Source organism: Camellia sinensis, chromosome 3 (assembly GCF_055761805.1).
Source record: "Camellia sinensis isolate YWXY chromosome 3, ASM5576180v1, whole genome shotgun sequence".
Classification (NCBI taxonomy): Eukaryota; Viridiplantae; Streptophyta; class Magnoliopsida; order Ericales; family Theaceae; genus Camellia; species Camellia sinensis.
The window spans coordinates 27,416,471-27,438,297 of record NC_138963.1 but is presented as its reverse complement, the minus strand read 5'-3'; the positions used below and the strand labels follow the sequence as shown (position 1 = coordinate 27,438,297).

The 21,827-nt window shown below is 39.3% G+C and overlaps 1 protein-coding gene across 2 annotated transcripts; it reads right to left on the bottom strand.

Moving 5' to 3' along the window:
* Nucleotides 1-42: 42 nt before the first annotated feature.
* On the bottom strand, nt 43-7,157 carry SIGF (RNApolymerase sigma-subunit F). 2 transcript variants are annotated; one of them, XM_028249237.2, is made up of 9 exons: nt 6,831-7,157; nt 3,502-3,653; nt 2,976-3,097; nt 2,609-2,812; nt 2,255-2,510; nt 1,942-2,172; nt 1,247-1,387; nt 898-1,098; nt 43-524 (listed from the first exon to the last, which is right to left on the bottom strand). In XM_028249237.2, the coding sequence occupies exons 1-9, from the start codon at nt 6,916-6,918 to the stop codon at nt 237-239; spliced, it is 1,683 nt and encodes a 560-aa protein (XP_028105038.2). In that variant the 5' UTR covers nt 6,919-7,157; the 3' UTR covers nt 43-236. The 2 variants fall into 2 exon arrangements, with proteins under 2 accessions (XP_028105038.2, XP_028105039.2); XM_028249238.2 differs by having other exon boundaries at nt 3,502-3,687; nt 6,831-7,084.
* Nucleotides 7,158-21,827: the final 14,670 nt, after the last annotated feature.

Here is a 21,827-nt window from a genome sequence, read left to right as displayed (position 1 = left end):
CGAGAGAGAGAGAGAGAGAGAGAGAGAGAGAGAGAATATGGATACACGGGGCCAACAACGTATGTACATTCATTTTTTTGGTGCCGGTACATTCAATTCACTTGCAGAATAAATTCAGCTTGAAGAACCCTAGAAATTCAAAGCTTACTAATTTTTCTGCACTAGAAAGATTTCAAAGAAAGAAAAACCCTGACCCTGTAGAACAAAATGGCAGAGGGCCATACGTATCACTAAATCTAAATTATCAAATTTGCATAAGCTTCTAGTCCTTGGCTACTGAGACTTTGCCTCAACTTGTGTAGGGCTCGGGTCTCCAGCTGCCGTACTCTCTCCTTAGATAACCCAAAAACATCACCGATTGCAGACAGTGTTTTTGGTTTGTCGCCATCAATGCCATATCTCAGCCGGACTATTTTCCTCTCTTTAGGAGAGAGAATGCTCAGGACGTTGCGGACGTGCTGCCTCATTAGTTGCTTCTCCACACTCAGATCCGGGATCTCAATTGAAGTGTCGGCTGTGATTTCCTGTGAGCAAAGCCAAAATTGAAAACTCTCCTTCACATAAATCACAAAGTTATGCCTAACATAAAACGCTAAGTTTGTTTTTTCAGACTTTTTCACAACATTACAATTCAAACATGAACTATTATAAAGCGTGGGTTTAGCAATTGCTATTTTAGTAGTTTTTTTTATTGGGTTTTTTTCATCTTTAGTGACCTTCTTTTCTTTTTTCTTTTTTAATTTTCAAAATAACTTTTCACTTTTAGCTGATCAAAAAATATTCCTAATACGGTTGAAAGTACCTCAAAACCTATTCTCTAACTTCTACTTTCTGATTTTCTAATTTAAAGTTATACTCGATGGTCTGGATGGAAATCAAGGTTGCTAAAAGGAATACCTGAAAAGTAGTGTTTTGGTCCGCCCACACAGGCTGCTGCATCGAAAGAGGCATCCTTGCAGAATGTAACAACAATTCCAACTTATCGATTGTCATTCCAATACGTACTGCAATTTCCTCTTTTGTCGGTTGATGATTTCCTTCTCCAATGCATGACCTCTTTGCTTCCATCACCTTGTACAGAAGGTTATATACATTATCCTGCAACATCGATTTGTTCTGGGTTAAACTCAACCAATTCAAAATTTTCTTCAACAGCGAGTCTTCTAAATACTTGGAAGTCAACAAACATATGAATTTCATAACATAGTCAACCCACAAAACCGAGTTAGCAAAAAATGGTCATTACTGGCAGGCGAATTGTCCTAGAATGGTGAAAAATGGCTTTCCGAATCGATTGTCTTATCCACCAGTAAGCATAAGATGCAAATCGGCAGCCACCTTGAGGCTTGAATTTCTCGACACTTCTCATAAGGCCTCTACTTCCCTCCTGCAACAGAAAAGCCAATGGATCAGTAAAGAAACAACAAATTTGACTTTTAATTATTGGTTCCTCTTGATGTTCCATTTGATTTCCAAGAAAAGAAAACAGTACATGGAATATTACATCTGCAACTCCCATCAAAATAAGAATCTGACAATGTTTGGTTTCGTTTTCAAAATATGTTTTCTAAAAAAAATTCACAAAAAACTAAGAACTAGTTTGGTGAAAAAATGAAAAAATAAAAAACACTAATCATTTTTGTATGATTTTCACTTTTTTGGGGCAGAAATAATTTTTGAAAGGTAAAAAGGTAAGGATGTCTCGAAGTAACAAGTTAGTGTTTTAAGTGGGATCTTCAGCGAGATAAAAGATAGTCCAGGTAAAAGAAAACACTAAACGAGAAGTGTTTCTGATCTTATACTTTTCACAAGAAAAAGGGTCAACAAAAAAATATGTACATCAGAGATTGACCAATCCTCTGTTGCCAGTAATACTCTGTTACCAAAACTTAGTAAGGGCAAAATGATAAGGATGCCTCAAAAGTAATATGTTCGTTTTACCTGCAATAAATCTTGAAGGTTGAGACCACGCCCCTGGTATTGTTTGGCAATATGAACCACCATACGAAAATTGGCGTAAATTAACCTCTCCCTGCTACTGTGACCACAGTGGAGTCGCATCTTCAACCTCTGACAACTAAGCCCAACAGCTGCAGCCCATTCGATTAGTGTCGGTTCACGGTCAAACTGAGACAGAAGCCTACTCTTCACTTCCTCCAATCTCATCAGATCCTGAGATACAATACAAGTAAGCATCAGTTTGTTGATCAAATTTTCCTTAGATGTTGGAGAAAAGATAGAACCACAAGTAGACCTGTATCTGAGCAATCAAATCAGATTCTTCTTCTACAGTCAAAAGTTGCTTAGTTTCTGCACTCCGAAGAAACAGTCGAAGGGGGTCGTTTGGATCGAATGCTTCGCTTGTTTTTCTTTGTAACTCTGCCCTTCTCTCATGAACCACAACATTCAGCTTTGTCACCCTCCTTCTCTTAGATCGCCTCTCTAGTAGACGTGTTGATCTTACGGTTTTCTCCTCAGGTGGAAAATTATCGAAACTTGTGGATCTTGAACTGAACAGAAGTTGAAGACATGAATCCCAAAGAAATTGCATTGTAACAAGAACATAATATTATTGGGGGAGATGGGAAACAGTAAACAAGAAACTGACCTAGGAGTTAGGCATTCATCAACATCGGCTTCAAATAACTGTGAATCCTCAGCTAACAAAGCGGCTTTCTTTGAGGCTGACAAAGCTTTCTTAGCAAGGGCAACCACATTATGTGGTTCAATGTCCAACATAAGCTTCTTTGCTTTACTCGAAACAGAGAGCATAGTTAAGGATGTTATTTCCTCTCTCAGCAAAAACTGCAGTCTGCAACAGATACCACATGAGCAATTAATAATGGATAGCAGTAAAGAGAAGTTTGTCCTATACACATGATGGGACATAATACATTGTGAACCTACTATATTAGATAAAGTAGTAAATTAGTGCATGTAACAGGCTGAAAGAGTCTGATAGATATTACAGATACCTTAAACCGGGCAAATTAAGCATCTGACGTTGAAAATCCTTTAGGCGTTGATCAGAATCAATATTTATATTCTCTTCATGTTCTGAGGACCCACTTTCCATCCGCCTACTGTCCAATGTTACCTTTAAGAGTATAGAAACAAGGTGATAATCAATGAGATATTAGGTTGAAGCTTTTCATATAAGGAGAGAGAGAGAGAGAGAGAGAGAGAACACCAAAAGATGAGTCACAATTTTTAATTCAATGGTTTGCAGTTGATGGTGGTATTTCACTCTCAAGTGTAGGACCATAATGAGGAAAGAATAAAATTTTCCAATCCCAAAGAAGTGAATGAAAATAAGATTTTTTTGAAAAGATCTACTAGGATTAATAGCAGAAGAGATTGGACAGTTGTTGATCAACAGTGCACTTTTGTTAGGGTTTGCAGTTGAATCCCAAGAGACTAGTGTTTATGGAACCTCTTGGGAACACAAAAACTGGCATAAGTGATCTAGTTTATTAAAAATACAGGGTTTCGACATTTCACCTGAGATATTTTATCTTCTTTCATTATGTGCAAGAAAGGCCTATTCTCATCACGCTGCTCTTGTAGAAGAACTGAGGTTGGGAAATGTCGAGCTAAAGAAGAAGTAGGCATAAAGGGAAGTGCACGAGATGCTTGCTCATGAAGCATCAAAACTGCAAAAGTTACAGGTAACATGAGCTTCTTGTTCTGAAAACCAAAACAAAAATGAAATTATGTGCAAGTTGATGGCACCCACCAGCTACAACACCATGAAATAAAATAATTTTGATAGTATAACCAAGAGCTCATTAGTTCTACAAAGCCAAAAAAGTAGAATTGCTCTGTAAGAAAATACACTACCTTGACAAAGGGGAAGAGATGCATGTGGACAAAAATGTGTTTCATATTATATGATAAAAAATGCACTTATTGTAATCTAAAGCATGTGCATGTCACAAAATGAATAAAAATATAGTTTGATATGCATTGTAGGGCCTATTTCCTAACAACTTAAGCTTTTGGGGCAATTGGTGACTTAACATGGTATTAAAACTCAGGTTGGAGGAGATTGGGTTAAAGTCCTCCGTTTACATATGGTCCACATTTGCATTCTTTCTTCTTTCTCTGTATGGAAGACAGGGTTGCATGTGAGAGAGGGTGATTGATAGCTTAATATACATTGTTGGGCTCATTTCCTAATAGATTAAGCTTTGGAACAATCGGTGACTTAACAAATGCAACCTTACATGGATTTTTTATTTATTTATTTATTTTTTCCCTGGGATAGTTTACTTGAGGAGACTTGTACTTGAGTCTCTTTGTTGAGAGAATGTGAGTTGAGTTACAGGGGTGTCCCTTAGGGGACATGGAACCTTACGATATGAGATGATTCCAAAACGAAGTCTAGGTCAGATTCTTAAATTCTTCTTCAGAAAAAACAATCAATCCCCTACTTTTAGCCCCCAAACTTTATTCTATCAAGCCCTAATAAACCCTAACTATTTCCTCCTACATTTTGGCTTTCAAATTAGTACTATACATGCCATCCACAAATTCGTGAATATACTTTTTCATGAAAAAATAAGCAATCTGACACTTTGAAAAATGAGCTAATTCCAACCCTTTTCAATTTATAAATCCTACATTGTTTCTTCTACATGAAAACTCTTTACTCTATCAAGCCCTAATAAACCCCAGCTATTTCCCCCTACCCTTTGGCTTTCAAATTGATACCCCCACACCCTAATATACACGCCATCCACAAATTTGGATATACTTTTCATGAAAATATCAGCAATCCAACACTTTGAAAATTAAGCTAATCCCAACCCTTTTCAATTTGTAAATCCTACATTAATGAACCGTAACTATTTCCCCTACCTTTTGGCTTTCAAATTAATATCCCCACACCCTAATATACATGCCATCCACAATTTTGAATATACTTTTTCATAAAAAAATCAGCAATCCAACACTTAAAAAATTAAGCTAATTCCAAGTCTTTTCAATTTATAAATCCTACAATGTATTTTCTACATGAAAACCCTAATTCATAACCTTCCTAAAATCCAAAACCACCATAAACCCAGCACAGGTAAGCATTATTCCTGGTTTCCTAAAGTTGGCCTACGTCAAGCCCAATGCATCATTAACTAGATCATGTGTAAATAACGGGGAGGTATTAAACTTCTTCCAGCATTAGTATCTTAACCTTCTCAAAGTTTCTTGAGGACAAACATCAAGTACATCTTCACTTGATGAATGTTTCAATCCCAGAGAGCTGCATTTGAGATTCAATACAGATAAACCTTGTCATTTTAAAATTTCTCATGTATGATTAACAACAGCACAATTTCTCACAATTTCAACCAAACATTTTTCACCAAAACTCACTGTACTTTCAAAACTTATCTCGAAATGTTGCTCTTGTGATGAAAAGGATCTTGGATTATACAACAAGATTTCTAAAAAAGTCAATAATTTGAAATGTTCTTGCCTATAGAGGTGGAAGTCAAAACTCATGCTTCATTAGCAATGGCGTTCTAGTTGGGTTTGATATTCAGATATGAGGTATCAAATAGGCCCCCAACAATAATATCCTTTAGCAAGTGGGGATGCACACATTGGGAAGAAGATGAAGAAGAGAAGAAGAGTAGGCCCTAATAAGTGAAACTGGGAGCATAGATTTTAAGGTCAGTTTATCAGTACTGTGTAATTTTTACGCACCACAAAGACAATTGAGTTCTTTATGTGTCATGCTATGAGAATACAACAGAGTATCATTTTATAAAGCGACCTATGGCAAGAAATACAAGGGAATGATAATTAGCGATTTCTGCAAGACTGCAACCTACTCCCAATAGGTGGATTGGGGAATGATAATAAGGGTTTGAAGGGTATCCAAAGGAGAAACAAACAAAAGTAGTCATCTAAATCATCGCAATTTGAATTGTGCATGATTTGAAATGAGTTTCAACCAGAAATTGTGTTGTTGAACCAAAACTGAGAATTGTTTGATACAATTTGCAATTCAATATGATTCAATTTTGTTATTGTTTTTATTTGCATAATACATGAAACAATGTCTTTTGCCTCTCTATCAAATAAATAAAAAATATGTCAATTATTGATATATGAGATTTATATTGATATTTATTTCATTTGATATTAAAAACATTCATGATTCGATTCACAATTTGTCAACAATAATTTCAATTATATTCCTCCGTGTTTGATGCATTAGTAAAATTGAAATGTAGGCACCAACTATTAGTAAAATTGAAATGTAGGCACCAACTATCCATACTTCAATCCAAGTTGGATGAAATTTGACTGCCTGTGATCATCATGATTTTTAATGGTTTACTGTCCTAGAAAATCAGAAAACCCCACCCAAAAAAAATTAAAATTTATTTAGACGCCTTTAATTGCTAAAACTAGTTGAAATATTAAGTAAGACATAAGGAGCAAAAGAAAATAGATAAAAGCAAATATCCTTTGAACTTATAATTACCAAGCATTGTCAAATACACCCGCCTACTCTCAAAATCACAATTTATATTTAAACTTTTTTTTACAGAGATGGTGCTTCTTTTAACTAATTGCATAGGCACAATCTTGAGGTCTCATCATTTCTCATTATTTGATAACTTTCTCACATACTCAATCATCCAAACAAGCGAAAAGAAGTTCATTTTCTCTCAATTTCTTTTCCTTTCTCACCAAACCCCTCAATCCAAACTGGGATAAACAAATTCAAAGTGAGCTCAATTCCAAAGCCAAAAACAACCAAAATTTCATATACCCAGATGGTTTTTCTAACTAAATATATGAATTTTGAGTAAATTTACCTGAAGAAGAATAAGATGGGGAGTTCTTGAGATGGGTTCGAGGAGGGACTGGAGGAGATGAAGTAAAAAAGTTCCTTCCAGCCTCCATTGATGTATATATGTATGTATAGGTCAATCTATAAGAAAGTTCCTTCAAGCTACATGGGTAATGGGTTCCTGTTGTTCTAGTGAGTTTGAAGACAAACCCAGAGGAGAGAGAATAAGTGTCAGCACCGAATCATAGGCTCTTCCTTGCCTCAAACTTGATAAACCCCATCTTTTGAGGGGATGAGATTTTTCTTATTCTCTGGTCTGCAGCTTTGCAACAACACCCCTCAATGTTGCCTTAATTGCGTTGGTGCCCTTTCTTCTTTTTTTAATATTATTTGTAAGTTACACTTTTTCTTCTTAAAAGTTGGATCATTTCTCACTTTAGTCCTTAACGAACATATATTCTCCCATTTTGTCCTTATAGTATTTTCCGTCCCTCACTTTAGTCCAATTATCAACCCTCGTTCATTGTTGAGGGGTAATTTAAGAATTTCAGTATAAGTTTTTCACTTTAATCTTTAAAAAAATAATTAGTTTGTTTGGTTTTGATTTTTAGAAAATTTTACTCTTTTTTTTTTTATTTTTTTTATTTTAATGTTTTCAATGAATTTTTTAATATTTTAAACAATTTTCTTTAATTTTTAAACACACCTAACATAAATATACTTAAAAAGTATAATATTTGTGATTTTTTTAATAAATACACTAAATAACAAAAAATACGAAAATTTAATACATTTTTCATATTTTTGTGTATTTATTAATTTAAAAAAATATTTTTTCATAAATATTTTACTATTTAAATATATCAAAGTAAGGTGTATTTAAAAAAGTAAAAAAAATGCTTAAAATTTTAAAAATATTCACTAAAAATAAAAAAAAATGAAAAACAAAAAATTCAATTTTTAGGAAACTAAATTTAGAAAACTGAAACCAAACATACTGAATTTTTTTCACTTTAGTACATAATCAAATTACGATTTTCCACTTTTGTTCATAAAATCTTAAAACCACCACCCTAAGCCTTCGTCTTCTCTCACAAGACTCTCGTGCCTAGGCAGTCGTGTGTGCCAAGTTTCATACTACTCTGACGCCGTTCGGTTATTTTGGGGCGTTAGCACCTCAAATTCTAAATTTCTTAATAAACTAATTTGTTTAGAGTGAAATCCGGTTCTAACTCTCAAACCGAGAACCCGATTCGAGTCTCGTCTTCTCCCATAAGTCTTTCGTGCCTAGGCAGTCGTGTGTGCCAAGTTTCGTGCCAATTCAATGCCGTTTGGTGATTTTGAAGCGTTAACACCTCGAATTCTAAGTTTCTTAATAAACTAGTTTGTCTAGAGTGAAATCCAACTTAACTCCCAAACCGGGAATTCGATTCGAGTCCCATCTTCTCCTACAATTCTCTCGTGCCTAGACGATTGTGTGTGCCAAGTTTCGTGCTAATCCGATGCCGTTTGGTGATTTTAGGGCGTTAATGTCTCGAATTCTAAGTTTCTTAAGGAACTAATTTGCCTAAACCGAAATTCGGCTCTAACTCCCAAATTGGGAACCTAATTCGTGTCCCATTTTCTCCCACAAGTCTCTTATACCTAGGCGGTTGTGTGTGCCAAGTTTCGTGCTACTCTGATGCCGTTTGGTGATTTTGGGGCGTCAACACCTCGAATTCTAAACTTCTTAAAGAACTAGTTTGCCTAGACTAAAATCCGGTTCTAACTCCCAAACTGGGTACCCGATTCGAGTCTCGTCTTCACCCAAAGATTGGCATTTGAAATCCTATTGAATCTAAGGTTTCAAAAAAAAAAAAGAGAAGAGGTTTGCAAAAAAAAAACAAAGCATGATAGGCTCTATTTCAGTTCTTGTATAAGCTAACTTCCTAACAAACTTTTCTTGTATAAGCTATGACTGCATTCAGATTTAATTATTATTGAAGGAGACATATTGCATGATAAAACTATGACTATATTCTCAAAATTGTCAACCATTCCATTAATTAAATTTCTTTATAAGATATAAAGTTTTGAATTAACTTTTCCCTTCTTTAAACCGAGTTTAGTTGATACGCATTTATTTTGGACCAATCCTCTTATTTCTAATTGTATCTTCTCAACAACTCTATGTGACAACAAGGCAATGATCTCATCATTACTGTAGTTGTTTGGGTATAGCTTCTTTTCATGGTTAGGGTTTTCAGGTTATTAAGGTTTCAAAAATGAGAAAGATGAAGATGTGAGAATATATTTGTCTTTTTCTTACCAAATAGTTGACTTTAACTAAACAAATTTCATTTACACTCACTGCCACGACCCAAACCCGCCCCTAAGGGTTTAGCATCGTAACCGGCCAGTAATCCGTGATTACCAAAGGCCTGCTTAACAGTAATAACAATAGTACAAAGTAAGGGGCTGGCGGAAGCCAAACAGTAAATAAAAGATGTCCAATGAGCTATGAAAATCTAGAAGGCAAAAGACTTTTATGGACTAGTCCACATTCATAACCATAAACATATATACATATCGGATACACATAACATACATGTTAGGAATCCAATCCCTTTACCATAACTGTACAGTCAAAAGCCTTAAACATTCATTACATAACAGAGACAAAAGGGTGAATCTGGAACACCTCAAAACAGTCTTGGCTTGAACGGACTCGGAACCTCGAAGTGAGGCACAATAGTTGGCTTGACAAAACATGAGCTTAACTTGACGCTCCTAGCTTTGGTTCGGTGCTTGGCCACCTACATACATATATAAACAGTGAGCTAAAGCCCAGTGAATAACAACTGTGTAAAGGGATTAAGAATAAATGTCATTTCAGTAATTAAAACAGTCATTTGCATCAGTAGATTAGTTATTCAATCAGTGGCTCATATTTCATGCCATATCAGTCATTTAGAAATCATAGCGATCATACGTGGTACATCCATTAGTAGAACAGTACAGTAGGTCTTAATAGACCAAACAGTTATTGATGGCCATTGAAACAGTAAACAGTATTGGTTCCAAACATTGGAACTAACAGAGATCTCTGTAATAGTAGCAGTAACAATAACAGTACAGTAGCAGTAACAGTAACAGTAATAGTAAGTTGCTATGGATGCCACGAGTACAGTTCATAAAATAGGACAAACATTCATTTAGTAAACAATGTCACTTCGGAAAGCAGTACAATCGATTGTTCATAAAATAATTATAATTGAATATATCTTTACAACATTGTTACTCACAGATTACTGGGCTATAGGCAGGCTAATCAGCGTTCTCGGGTGCCAACCCTACACAGTTGCAAAATGAACACACACTAAATTACACATTCGGGATTAATAACTTAGCCCCTATCTTGACTTGGTGTGGTTCTATAACATTATCCTCATTAAGATGCCTTAAACATGGCCTAGGAATGTCTAGGACGGAATGAGGATACAAAAATGTACATTAGAAAACTTTTCAAATTTGCTAAAAATAGGGGTCTTCGCTCTCTGCTCGAGCAAGCTTACCAAAACAGAGAGGTCGCTCGAGCGTAGACTCCCTCGCTCAAGCGGTTTGTAAAAATGCAAAAAGTACTGGTTGCTGAAATTCTCTACTGGATGCTCGCTCGACACAGTTCTTCGCTCGAGCGTAGGTCTCGTCGCTCGAGCGTGTGTTTGCACACGCAAAAACCTGAGAGCTTGCAATCTACGCTCGAGCCAGCATTCTGTCGCTCGAGCGAGAGTCTGAGAACAAAGGTGGTTGCTTGAGCGTGGAATCCTTCGCTCGAGCGTGGAAGCCAAAATCTGAGTTTTCCAAATTTGCTCCCAAAGCTCAAACCAAGAATCAAACATATCAAAACTCATCCTTTTAGGCCAATTTTGTGGAAAACACTTAGAAACCCATAATACAACATGTTTTAGAGATCATTTTATAAAATCAAAGCCTAAAAGTATGTCAATTGAACACAAATTCAACCTAAAATTCAAGAACATGATACAAATATGCCATGCATGTGATTATTTGAATTCAAAGCTTCTAACACATGATCAAATGAGCCATTCATCCCAAAAACATGATGAATTCTTAAATTACAACTATGATCTAGACATGCACGGAAGAATTTCATGCAAAACAACTTCAAAACTCTATAATATGGACATGCACGTATGAATGGATTCTCAAATTATCACTTTAAGCTAATTCTTGACTCTAATCACCAATTTTTCCATGAACCAAGCAACAAACAACTTAAATTCATAATTAAGAGAATGAATTTCCTACCTTAAGTCTTGAATTCCAAGTGTAGAAGCCTAATCTCTCAAGTCCTCTTCAATTTCTTCTAAGTTCACACAAAACTCTTGTTGAATTCAATTCTTCTTCCAATTCTCTCTCCCTCCCTCTCTCTCTCTCTCTCTCTCTCTCTCTCACAGTTTGGTCTAGAGGATGGAAAAGATGGTGTACCAAACATGTAAATCAAGCCTCAAACAATGTTTTTGAAGGTGGCCTACTAAATGGCAAAAATGTAATAAACTCAAGTTAATGTGATTTAACATTATTTATTTCAATTTAATCATTCCAAATTGAATTTTAATTAATCCTACCATAAAATCATGTAAATCCCAATTAGCATATAACACTAATCAATTTCTGAATCGGTCACCGATAAGGCTTTCAATTTGCAATTCGAAATTAAAACATGAACAGATCATTCAATAACAAACAGATAAAAATGCATTCTAAACAACACACTCACACAAACAATTTAGGATTTCATCTTAATCGATTACTTATCATGCTTAATCATAAGTTAACGCTAATCAGATGTGAGGGTTGTCACAGTCTTCCCCCCTTAAAAAGAGTTTGGTCTTCCAAACTCGAATTACCTTCATTTTGGAAGAATACTGGATCCAGAGGGAACAATTCAGAATATCTTTTCATTATATCGTCTTCCCTTTCCCAAGTGGCATAAATGCCACCATGGTTTTGCCAATCCACTTTCACTAACGGAATTTCTTTATTTCTTAACTTCTTGATTCGTCGGTTTACAATCTGAATAGGCCGTTCTTCATAAGTGTAATTATCACTCAATACCACACGGGTAGGCTCAATAACATGGAAGGGATCTCAAAGATAATCCCTCAACATTGAAATATAGAAGACATTATGCATATGCTCCATTTCAGGAGGAAGCGCCACTTGATATGCCACTGGATTAATTTTCTCGATGATTTAATATGCCCAACATATCTTGGTGCTAGCTTGCCCTTAGCCCCAAAACGAGTCTGTCCTTTTATTGGTGTCACTTTAACAAAAACATGATCACCCACTTCATATTCCCTGTCTCGCCTTCGTACATCCGCATAACTTTTCTGTCGGTTTTGTGCGGTTTTCAATCTTTGTTGAATCAGTTTCACCTTTTCTGTGGTCTCGTGTACAATCTCGGGCGCAAGTAAAGGCCCATCTCCAACTTCTGCCCAGCAAATAGGAGATCGGCATTTTCTGCCATATAAAGCCTCGAAAGGCGCCATACCGATACTCGAAGGAAAACTGTTATTGTAGGCAAATTCGGCTAAGGGTAAATGACTTTCCCAATTTCCTTGGAAATCAAGAACACATATACGCAGTAAGTCTTCCAGAGTCTGGATGGTTCTTTCTGATTGGCCATCTGTCTGAGGATGGTATGCGCTACTCAACCTCAATTCGGTACGCAATACCGTTTGCAGACTTTGCCAAAATCTCGATGTAAACTTCAAGTCCCTATCAGAAACAATAGGCACAGGCACTCCATGCAATCTGAAAATCTCATCAATATAAATTGTAGCCAATTTGTCCGCATTATAAATTATTTTGACAGGTAAGAAGTGAGCAGATTTAGTCAATCGATCAACAATAACTCAAATTGAATCCATACCTTTACTCGAGCGAGGCAATCCAATAATGAAATCCATGGTGATATGTTCCCATTTCCACTCCGGTATTGGTAAGGGTTGAAGTAAACCTGCAGGTCGTTGATGTTCAACTTTGACTTGTTGGCAATGTAGGCGTTTCGACACAAACTCGGCAATTTCTTTCTTCATTCCCGGCCACTAGAAATTAAGTTTCAAGTCTTGGTACACTTTTGTATTTCCTGGATGGATATAAAGTTTTGAATTGTGGCCTTCCTGTAAAATTCACCTTTTCAGTTCGGAATCATTTGGTACACACAACCTTCCCTGAAATTTCAATACATTGTTTTCAAATTCAAAGTCCGGCCTTGGTTTGGATTCCCGTTCATCAATGACCTTCTTAAGAAAGTCATCTTGGTGTTGTTTCTCTTTAATCTCCTCAATAAATGCCGGTTGAGTGGAAATAGCAGTCAATGTCCCACCTTGTTCTCGTAAAACAATCTCAACTTCAAATTTCTCAAGATCACATAGCAGTTCTTTTTGTCCGGTGAGTAAACAGGCCAAATTCCCAATTGATTTCCGACTAAGTGCATCAGGAACGGTGTTAGCTTTCCCCGGATGGTACAAAAATTTGTAAGTCATAGTCCTTTATCAATTCTAACCATCTCCGCTGTCTCATGTTTAACTCTTTCTGTGTAAAGAAATATTTCAAAATCTTGTGATCTGTGTACACCTCACATGTTGCCCCATATAAGTAATGGCGCCAAATTTTCAATGCAAATACTACTGCGGCAAGTTCTAAATCATGAGTTGGGTAGTTCTTCTCATGTGGTCACAGTTGTCGGGAAGCATACGCAATAACTTTACCATTCTACACTAATACACATCCTAGACCCTTATGAGAAGCATCACTAAAAATAGTAAATCCACCCGTACTTGATGGTAGGGTAAGAATCAGTGTAGTCACAAGTCGAGTATTTAATTCTTAGAAACCTGATTCTCTCTAATCGGTCCAGTCAAATGATATCCCCTTTTGAGTCAATTGAGTTAATGGTAGAGCAATTTTGGAAAAATCTTTCACAAACCTCCTGTAGTACCCGGCTAAACCCAAGAAACTCCGAACTTCAGTAACATTAGTCGGTCGAGGCCAATTCACCACTGCTTCAATCTTCTGTGGGTCAACTGAAATGCCATCTTTACTAATCACATGCCCCAAAAACATAACATCATCAAGCCAAAATTCACACTTTGTTAGTTTTGCATACAGTTTTTGTTCCCTTAAGGTCTGTAAAGCAATTCTCAAATGATGTTCATGTTCTTCCTTACTCTTGGAATAAATCAAAATGTCATCTATAAAAACAACCACAAATTCATCGAGGAATGGTTTGAAATTTTTGTTCATAAGGTCCATAAATGCAGCAGGCGCATTAGTAGCTCCGAAAGGCATAACAAGAAATTCATAATGTCCGTACCTCGTTCGGAAGGCGGTGTAGACACCCCATTTTTGACCGTCCTCAAGACTTGGACGTCACCGTTGGAACACTTGGTGATTACCCTTGTTTGTGTTCGTCTTGAGTTCCTGGAGGTTTCGGTTGTGCGCCTTGCCTCAGGATCTCTCGACTCGACCGTGTTGTGTCTGGTTTTGCACCAAACACTTGTGTTTTTCCTTGAAGGGACAGGGAATGCCTTGTGAGGCATCCCCATACATCACCGGCCATGGCTTGAGGCCACCGGCCAGTGATTTTGTGCCATCGGCAGTGTATATTGTCGGTCGGCACCCTTTGTTGCCGGTCGGCCATTTATTGTGCCAAAATGGCAATTTTGAATGGCCGATCACTGTTCATCTACTTTTGGTAGATATTTTGTGCCAGCTGTGATAGCTAGCACCCACCTTTTCTCCCCTCCATACACGTGTATGGAGGGATCTCTCTCTTGACAAGCTTATTTGACAAGCTTTACAAGAGAGAGCTCTATAAGAGAGAGTCTCCTCTGTTGGATTTAGGGTTAGAGAACATTTTTAGAGAGCTTTGATATTAGGGTTAGGAATTTATATCTATCCTATATCTCTCTCTCTCTCTCTCTCTCTCTCTTGAGCTTAGTGTGTGTGTTTTGTCTTACTTTTGCTCACAAGCACCCACCATTACACCTTCTCTTGGTTATTGAGGGCCAAAGGAGTGTTCTTGGAGTTTTGGAGCTAGTTTCAACCTAAAGAAGCTGCTGGAGCTCCATTGTTGAAGAGGGTCTTCAAGGGTAAGAAACTTGCTCCTTTTTACCCCTTTCTTGCATTGTATTTTTGCCTACCTTACAACTGTTTTTGTGTTTAGTGTATAACATAAAAAAGTTCTGTTTTTAGGCCCTCTAAATAGTTGTTTAAGGTTGCTTCAAGCTTTGGGGTTGTTTGACCCCTCTTAAGCCTTGTAAGGCTCCATTTTGTGCCATTTTGAGTGAGCTCCGAGACCTTGGTGTTTGGGCCTCCTCACCATTGAAATCTTGAGGGATTTCAGAGGTGAGGATGGTGCCTTGAGGTCCCAAGAAGGAGATGGCCACCCCCTCTCCTTGTTGTCCTTGAAAAGGACCATTTTTGGCCTCATGAGGGAGCACCATGTTTAGGCTCATATTGACCATGCCTTAGCTGATTTTTGTGCTTATTATATCATAATATGCCTCTGTTTTTAGTTGATTTTGGTACATCATGCTTGATTAGCATACATGCCTTATAATGCCATTTTGTTGCCTTAACATGCCTTAGGTTGTAAACCATTGTTCTAGCATGCTTTAGGCTTAGTTTTGTGAAGCTTTCATGCTTATTTCGCCATGTTTAAGGTCTGTCCTTAGCCATTTTGGTTGACATGAAAATGCACAACTTTGTCTCTTGGGCCATCACGCATCGAAATGCGCGATTGATGGTCCGAGAACCAAGGACCATGTCCCTTTGAGTCATACACGTGATAAGGGATAGGATTGGTGCATACATTGCTTGAATTACATTTCCATGCAAAGCCCTGTCCTCTACTGCTGTCAAACAGATTCTGCAGGAATTTTTTGCCGATCGACTGCACAGAGTGCCGACCGGCAATCCATCAGTGGCCGATAGCTTCATTTGTGGCCGATGACCACCAAATCACAGCCGATGATAATTCCCTCCAGCCGGTGGTGTCTCCCAATGTCTAGGGAAGCAATTCTGAGACTTTGGAAGTTTTCGGAGTGGCAGAGCAGGGAAAACAGATGCATCTTGCGCATGGCAATGGACTTCCGAGCAAGACCCGAGCACGCGTGCATTGAGCCATCTTCCCAAGGCCCTTTTCCTTGCTTTTCTAAGCTTAGTTAATTTGTTAATTAATTAGGTAATTTGTAATAATTAATTAGCTTACGAGTTAGTTAATTTGTACTGTTCTTTTGGTCCCTCCGAGCGAGGGTGAATTTGTAATAAGTGTGGGTGAGTGTGTGCATGTCTTCCAACCCCCATTTCTTTCTCCCTTTTACTTACCTGCTTTGATGGTTAGTAATAGGTCATGTTTAATTTAGCATACCTTATGCTATGCATGCGTGCATCATTCATCAGTATTGCATGCACCAGGCTCGGCGCATCATGCTAACTACATTAGCATTTCAAATCCAATTTGAATACATGCTACTTGTGCATTTTCACATGTCATTCATAGACTAGCCGAGCCTACTCTAGTGACATTCCGTATGCATTGCATTAGGCACTTAACATGAACTACGATCATGCATATGATTACTAACTAGTTTTTGTTTTGGTACGGAGTACGATGTAAGTATTTATGCTTTAGCATCCTTGCATGCGTGTGAGTGTTGCCATGATAGCATGATTACCATGAGGCTAGCTGCTTATGTGATATGAACTGCTTGAATGCCTGTGGGTGAAGGTTGGATTGTCTGAGTTGGAATGGCTCATTGAAATCCGTATTTTAGCCTACTTGCGAGTAGTAAATTCCAAAGCATTTTTTTAAAAACGGATATGCAATGCTTATTCCCAAATTAGGCAATCTAGTCTATACTTTTGTGCCCTGCGCATAACATAGTAATTCTAGGCTAATAATCGGGATAAGAACACATAATGTTTCCAAAAACGAATATCACGGTTAGTAGAGACCGATCTTCGGATCGGGCGAGAGGGGGTGCTCATAGCTGACCTTCCCCAATCGTACCCTAGCTCCCGAGCCGAGGCAACTTTGGTGATGACGAACACGTGGCCTTTGGCACCGAGTCAGGGTTTCCAAAATTCCCCAAAAATAAAATATTTAGGTGGCGACTCTGTATCTGGCAAAGCAGTCCATGTTTGGCAGTTCTTTTCAAAAATCTGTTTCTCAAAACGATTTGCCAGATTTGGACTCTTTGGTTTAGATTAAGAACCGTGACACAAATCGAGTCCGAACTGTAGCGGGGGTCCCTCGCGGGCGCGTGCTACAGTTTTTGGCGACTCTGCTGGGGATTTAGAGAGCTTGACTCGAACTCGTGATATCCTATTTTGATTACACTTATGTGTTTCTTTGCATTGCATGTGCATTGGTGCGCCTAGGACACCGTGTTTGCCATCTGCCATTCCTGAACGGTTTGCCGGAGGCTTGTCTTGTCAAGGCATGACCATAAGGCTGACCGGTTGTGGGCTCTGATAGTATGGGAACACAAACCCCAGTTTTACCGGGGCATCCCTTTTGACCATTCGACCTAGTGCATGTTCGGATCCATAGTGACCATTCCAAGCTAGGACAGGTTGCTTGCCCGATGTTAGGTTGTTTGAAAACTACTGCGTGCATAGTAAAACCCTAGCTCCTGACAAAATAGGACAGGGAAACCCTACCCCAACATAGGAGTGTTTTGACTCTCACTTATCTGCTATGTGCTTTTAGAGTGCACCTCTACAAGAAAGTACATATCAGTTTGCAAGTTTAAGTATCGGGCCCGAGGGCACCAGTATCAGTGTTGTTGAGAAATCAGTTATTTGCGGGTATCAAGTTCAGTTTTGGGAACAGTGATTCTGGGGAACAGTGATCAGTAGTAGAGTGCAGTTGTTCAGCTACACCCGTGTTTGATCTGTTTGGACTGAAATGCTGTTTGTTTTTCCTTTCAAGGTTCAAGGAGGTTCAGAGAGTTGATACAGAGTAGCTAGTGTCCCCCCTTGCTGAGGCAAGACAGATATCTGATCCGTTAGTCACCGTTCAGTACAGCAGACTTATGATGACGCAGAATTCAGAAGAGATTGTGGTTATGACAGCTACGCTAGATCAAGGGATCACCCTGCAGGATGAAACCAATGTTGATGTATCGCATCCGCCCAGGTCGCCTGTCGCACACCTGATCTGGACTCCCCAGTTGTATCAGGCTCGCGAGCCCACTACATTTGAGCTGATGGGAATGATTGGTGACCTCCAGAGAGCCGTGGCCGATTTGGCCTATGGAATGTCGGCTTCGCCGCCAGCGGCACCGTATGCCTGGAATTTCATACCGCAAGAGCCCCCGCTACTGGGGCAGATTGTAATAGAGCTCAGCCAGTCAGAGGTGGCTTCCAACTACAGCCACGATGTGTCAGCAACAACTGGGTTTTGCTCTGATGCAGTAACCCAAACCCCCGATCAGGCTGAGGCCAGAGGCAAGAACAAAATGAAGGCAGATGCCAATCCCATTGAACAACTGCTGCGGGCAGTCGAGGCTTTGAAAGCCGGGGGGATGAACAAGCAACAGATATCCGCAGTTATGGCAAACACTGTGGAGGATGTTTTCCCCACTCCACCTGAAGGTAGTTCAAGTCAGTCAGAAAATCGGGATGGGCCCCGTCATGCCAGAACAGTTCCTCCTATTCCCAACCCTGCACCTGGGAAAGATCAGAAAACCAAAGCAGTGCCTGCCGACCCTTTTGCTTGTGCGTCTAGTAAGAATGCTCAGACTTCAAAGTACCTGCCCCGAGGGCGCAGGATCTTTCATGCTCTCTACATGCCTCTATCTAAGGCACTTCAGATTCTTGCTGAAAGAGGGCACCTCAAACCCCTTGAACCTCGGCCTCTCCCGAAGAATCTCTCTCTCACACATGATGCTGCTTTGTACTGCGCGTACCACCAACAGACCGGTCACGCCACCGACAACTGTTTCCGCCTTCGCCATGAAGTGTAGGATCTGATCGATAATGAGGTCATTCTTCCACCTACCTCAGCGAAGTCTGTTACCACCGAGCTGTTGGACTTTAAGGATACTGCGAGTATGTGATCAGGGGTTGGACCACCTGCGGGTGCCGCTCGGTGTATTTCAGATGTGGTGTCTGGCACGCACTTTTTGAGCATTTGTAAATGCAGTTTTGTAGCTTCTGGCTTGGGTTTTAAGTCAGTTCTCTGTTTTGTTTTTTAGTCTGCCTCTTTGCTTTGAGTTAGTTTTTTTGTTTTTGGGTCTGTCTTGTGGTACCGAGTCAGTCCCGTTGTATAGGATGTCGAGTGATTCCGGGGTTGTTGCCTCGAACACCGTTTTTGTAGTTTACCCTTTTTGCTTTCTTTTTGAGCCTGTCTCTGCCGTGGAGCCAGTTACATCCGAGAAACCTGAATGAAACAGCTGCGGCTATCATGTTTCCGTGCTTACTGTTTGTTTTGGGCTAGTTATGCCAGAGAATTTGAATCAAACGGCCGTGCATTCCACCTGTTCTCTTATGCCCTGAAAATTATTTCTTTGACCTATGTTTTTTCAAAACCTCTTTAACACTGCGGTGAAAACGAAGGGGAAGGAATTCCTCCGGTTTTGCAAAACTTTGATCAATTTGAGAAAAGGAGAGGCATGCTAAGCTTTTAATGAATGAAAACATGCTTGTCAGCGTGAGTACTAGGAAGAACCCTGGCTTGATCCAGACCGGCTCCACACCATATTCGGCGCGAGCGATCTGTCGCTTTCTTAAAAACTTTCAAAAACAAATGTTTTACGCGGCCCTGTAAAGACCTGTGTGGAATCGCTCTTGAGATTGTGCAGCCTAGGATCGCTCTCAGCCTCAAGATTCGACCTGTTTGTCTTGAACCTCGAACTCATTCGGAACATTCAACGGTCAGCTGTCGGAGGAGGCCCGTGTGGCCAGTTTTGAAGTAGCCCTCGAACAAGAGGCACCAAAGTCGAATTAAGAAGATTAGATCTCACCAGAAGAAGCTCGCGGAGCAGCCATGATGGATTCTTCTGCAAATCATTGCAACAGCCGTTCTCCTGGACACAGAGAGGCTTCAACTTCAAAAACCATTTGGCATGGACTTGTTACACTTTTACCCTTTGAGGGGCTCGCTGGGCCGAAAACCCGGAAGGGCGACCCAGGCAAAAGTTAGAGCAAGAGAAAAATTAAAAAAAAAGAGCAAAAGCAAAAAGTAATAATGCAAAAGAAAAGAAAAAAAGAAAGAAAAAAAAGAGAATGAAAAGATACAAAAAAGATACAAAAAAAATCAAAAAAAAAGGAAAAAAAAAGAAAATGAAAAGAAGCTCGCAAGGTCGAAAATCCGCATCGGGCACCTTGGCAAAAGTTAGAGCCTGAAAAGTGAAGGTTAAAATACCCGAGTGTACCTTAACCAGAACTACGTAAGGCTTGATTCCCATGTTTGGGATACGTAGGCAACTTCATCCTGAAGTCCAGCCCCCAACGCTTTCATAGCGTCTCAGTCCACGTAATGGTTTTGATCATTCTTGCCTTCTCTGAATCCAATAGTTCGGTTGTGACAACCGGATACATAGGTAACTTCGTCTTGAAGTCCAGCCCTCAACACCTTCAAAGTGACTGTGTCCATATATTGATTTTGACCATCTCCGTCTTCTCAGCATCCGAAAGTTTGTTTGCAATCATCACTCACGAAGACTGTTTACCAAATGCTACGGCGTCATCCAGACAAGGGGCAACTTTCCGTTGCCATGAGTCGCCGTTCAAACCAGGGGCAACTTTTCATTGCTGTGCGGCGTCCTTCAAGCCAGGGGCAATTTTCCATTGCCTCCGATCCGAGGTTGCGCATCTCAAAGAGTAAGTTCCATGCTCGTTGAGCATTGACTGTTTGAAACATAGTTTTTGAGAATTTTTTCTGAGGTTGACCATTTTCTCGAATATTATTTCATTTTCCAAAACTGGACCATTTTCTTAGACCCAAAAAGGAAAATTTTCAGTGCTTATAGTCTGACTTGCATGGTTTTCAAATCAAAAATCGAACAAGTATGTTAATCCGACTCTCATCTTGATCAAAACTATTTTAGTAGAAAACCAAGACAAAAAAGGGTGATCAAAATGATGAACTAGGGGCACAGTTGAGTCAGGTGCTCTGTCTTTCCCCCGTTGTCAACATACTTGCCAGGAGGGCACTCTACCCACTAGAAGAAATAGCTGTGAGCTAACGACGTTGGGCATGAACCCGCAACTTCCTATTCATCAATCACCTTGGGGAGGGACGAAAAATGAGAGAATAAAGAATAGAGAGGTGTAAGTTGAGAGAAAAATAAGAAAAAGGGTTTTGAGAGAAAAAAAAAAATCGAGCCTGAGAGCCGAGTGATGTGAGAATCATAAATCAGAAAGGGTGAGAAATGTACCCGGAGGAACTGGCTCCTCGAGATTTGAGGTCTTTTGTTGAACATGTCCGCGTGTCGTGTCTTTCGTTTTGTTCACCTCAACTTTTGTTTTGGGTCTTTTCCAAGCGTGTCTCGTTGTGTTTAGGTCGGGTCCCCTTTTGTTTGAGTCTTTCCCGCTGTGTTCAGTTGTAGGCTCGATACCCCGGTTGAAAATCCTTTTTTATTCCGAAAATCGTTTATGCTCAGAGTGCTGTGCCATTCTCTACATCTGTGCGAAGAAGAAGAAAAAATATTCGGGGCATCTGAGCGTGCTTCAACTTCAGCTGGTTCTATCTTTGTGTTCCGTCTTGTCAGATTGGGCTGTTTGTTCAGGATTTAGTGTGTGCAGAATGAACCAAGTGTGGTGTTAGGGGCTGTATGCAGACTAATCCCCAACAGAGTATGGGCTGTGCGTTCAGTTTGAGCAGTGTGTTGCTTGGGTTGTTTTGCTATGAGGCCGTTTGGCTACCTGATCATTACAGTACAAATGCTTAATTTTTCAGACAACAGGTCAATTCCATTCACATTGAGGTGTAACATGATGT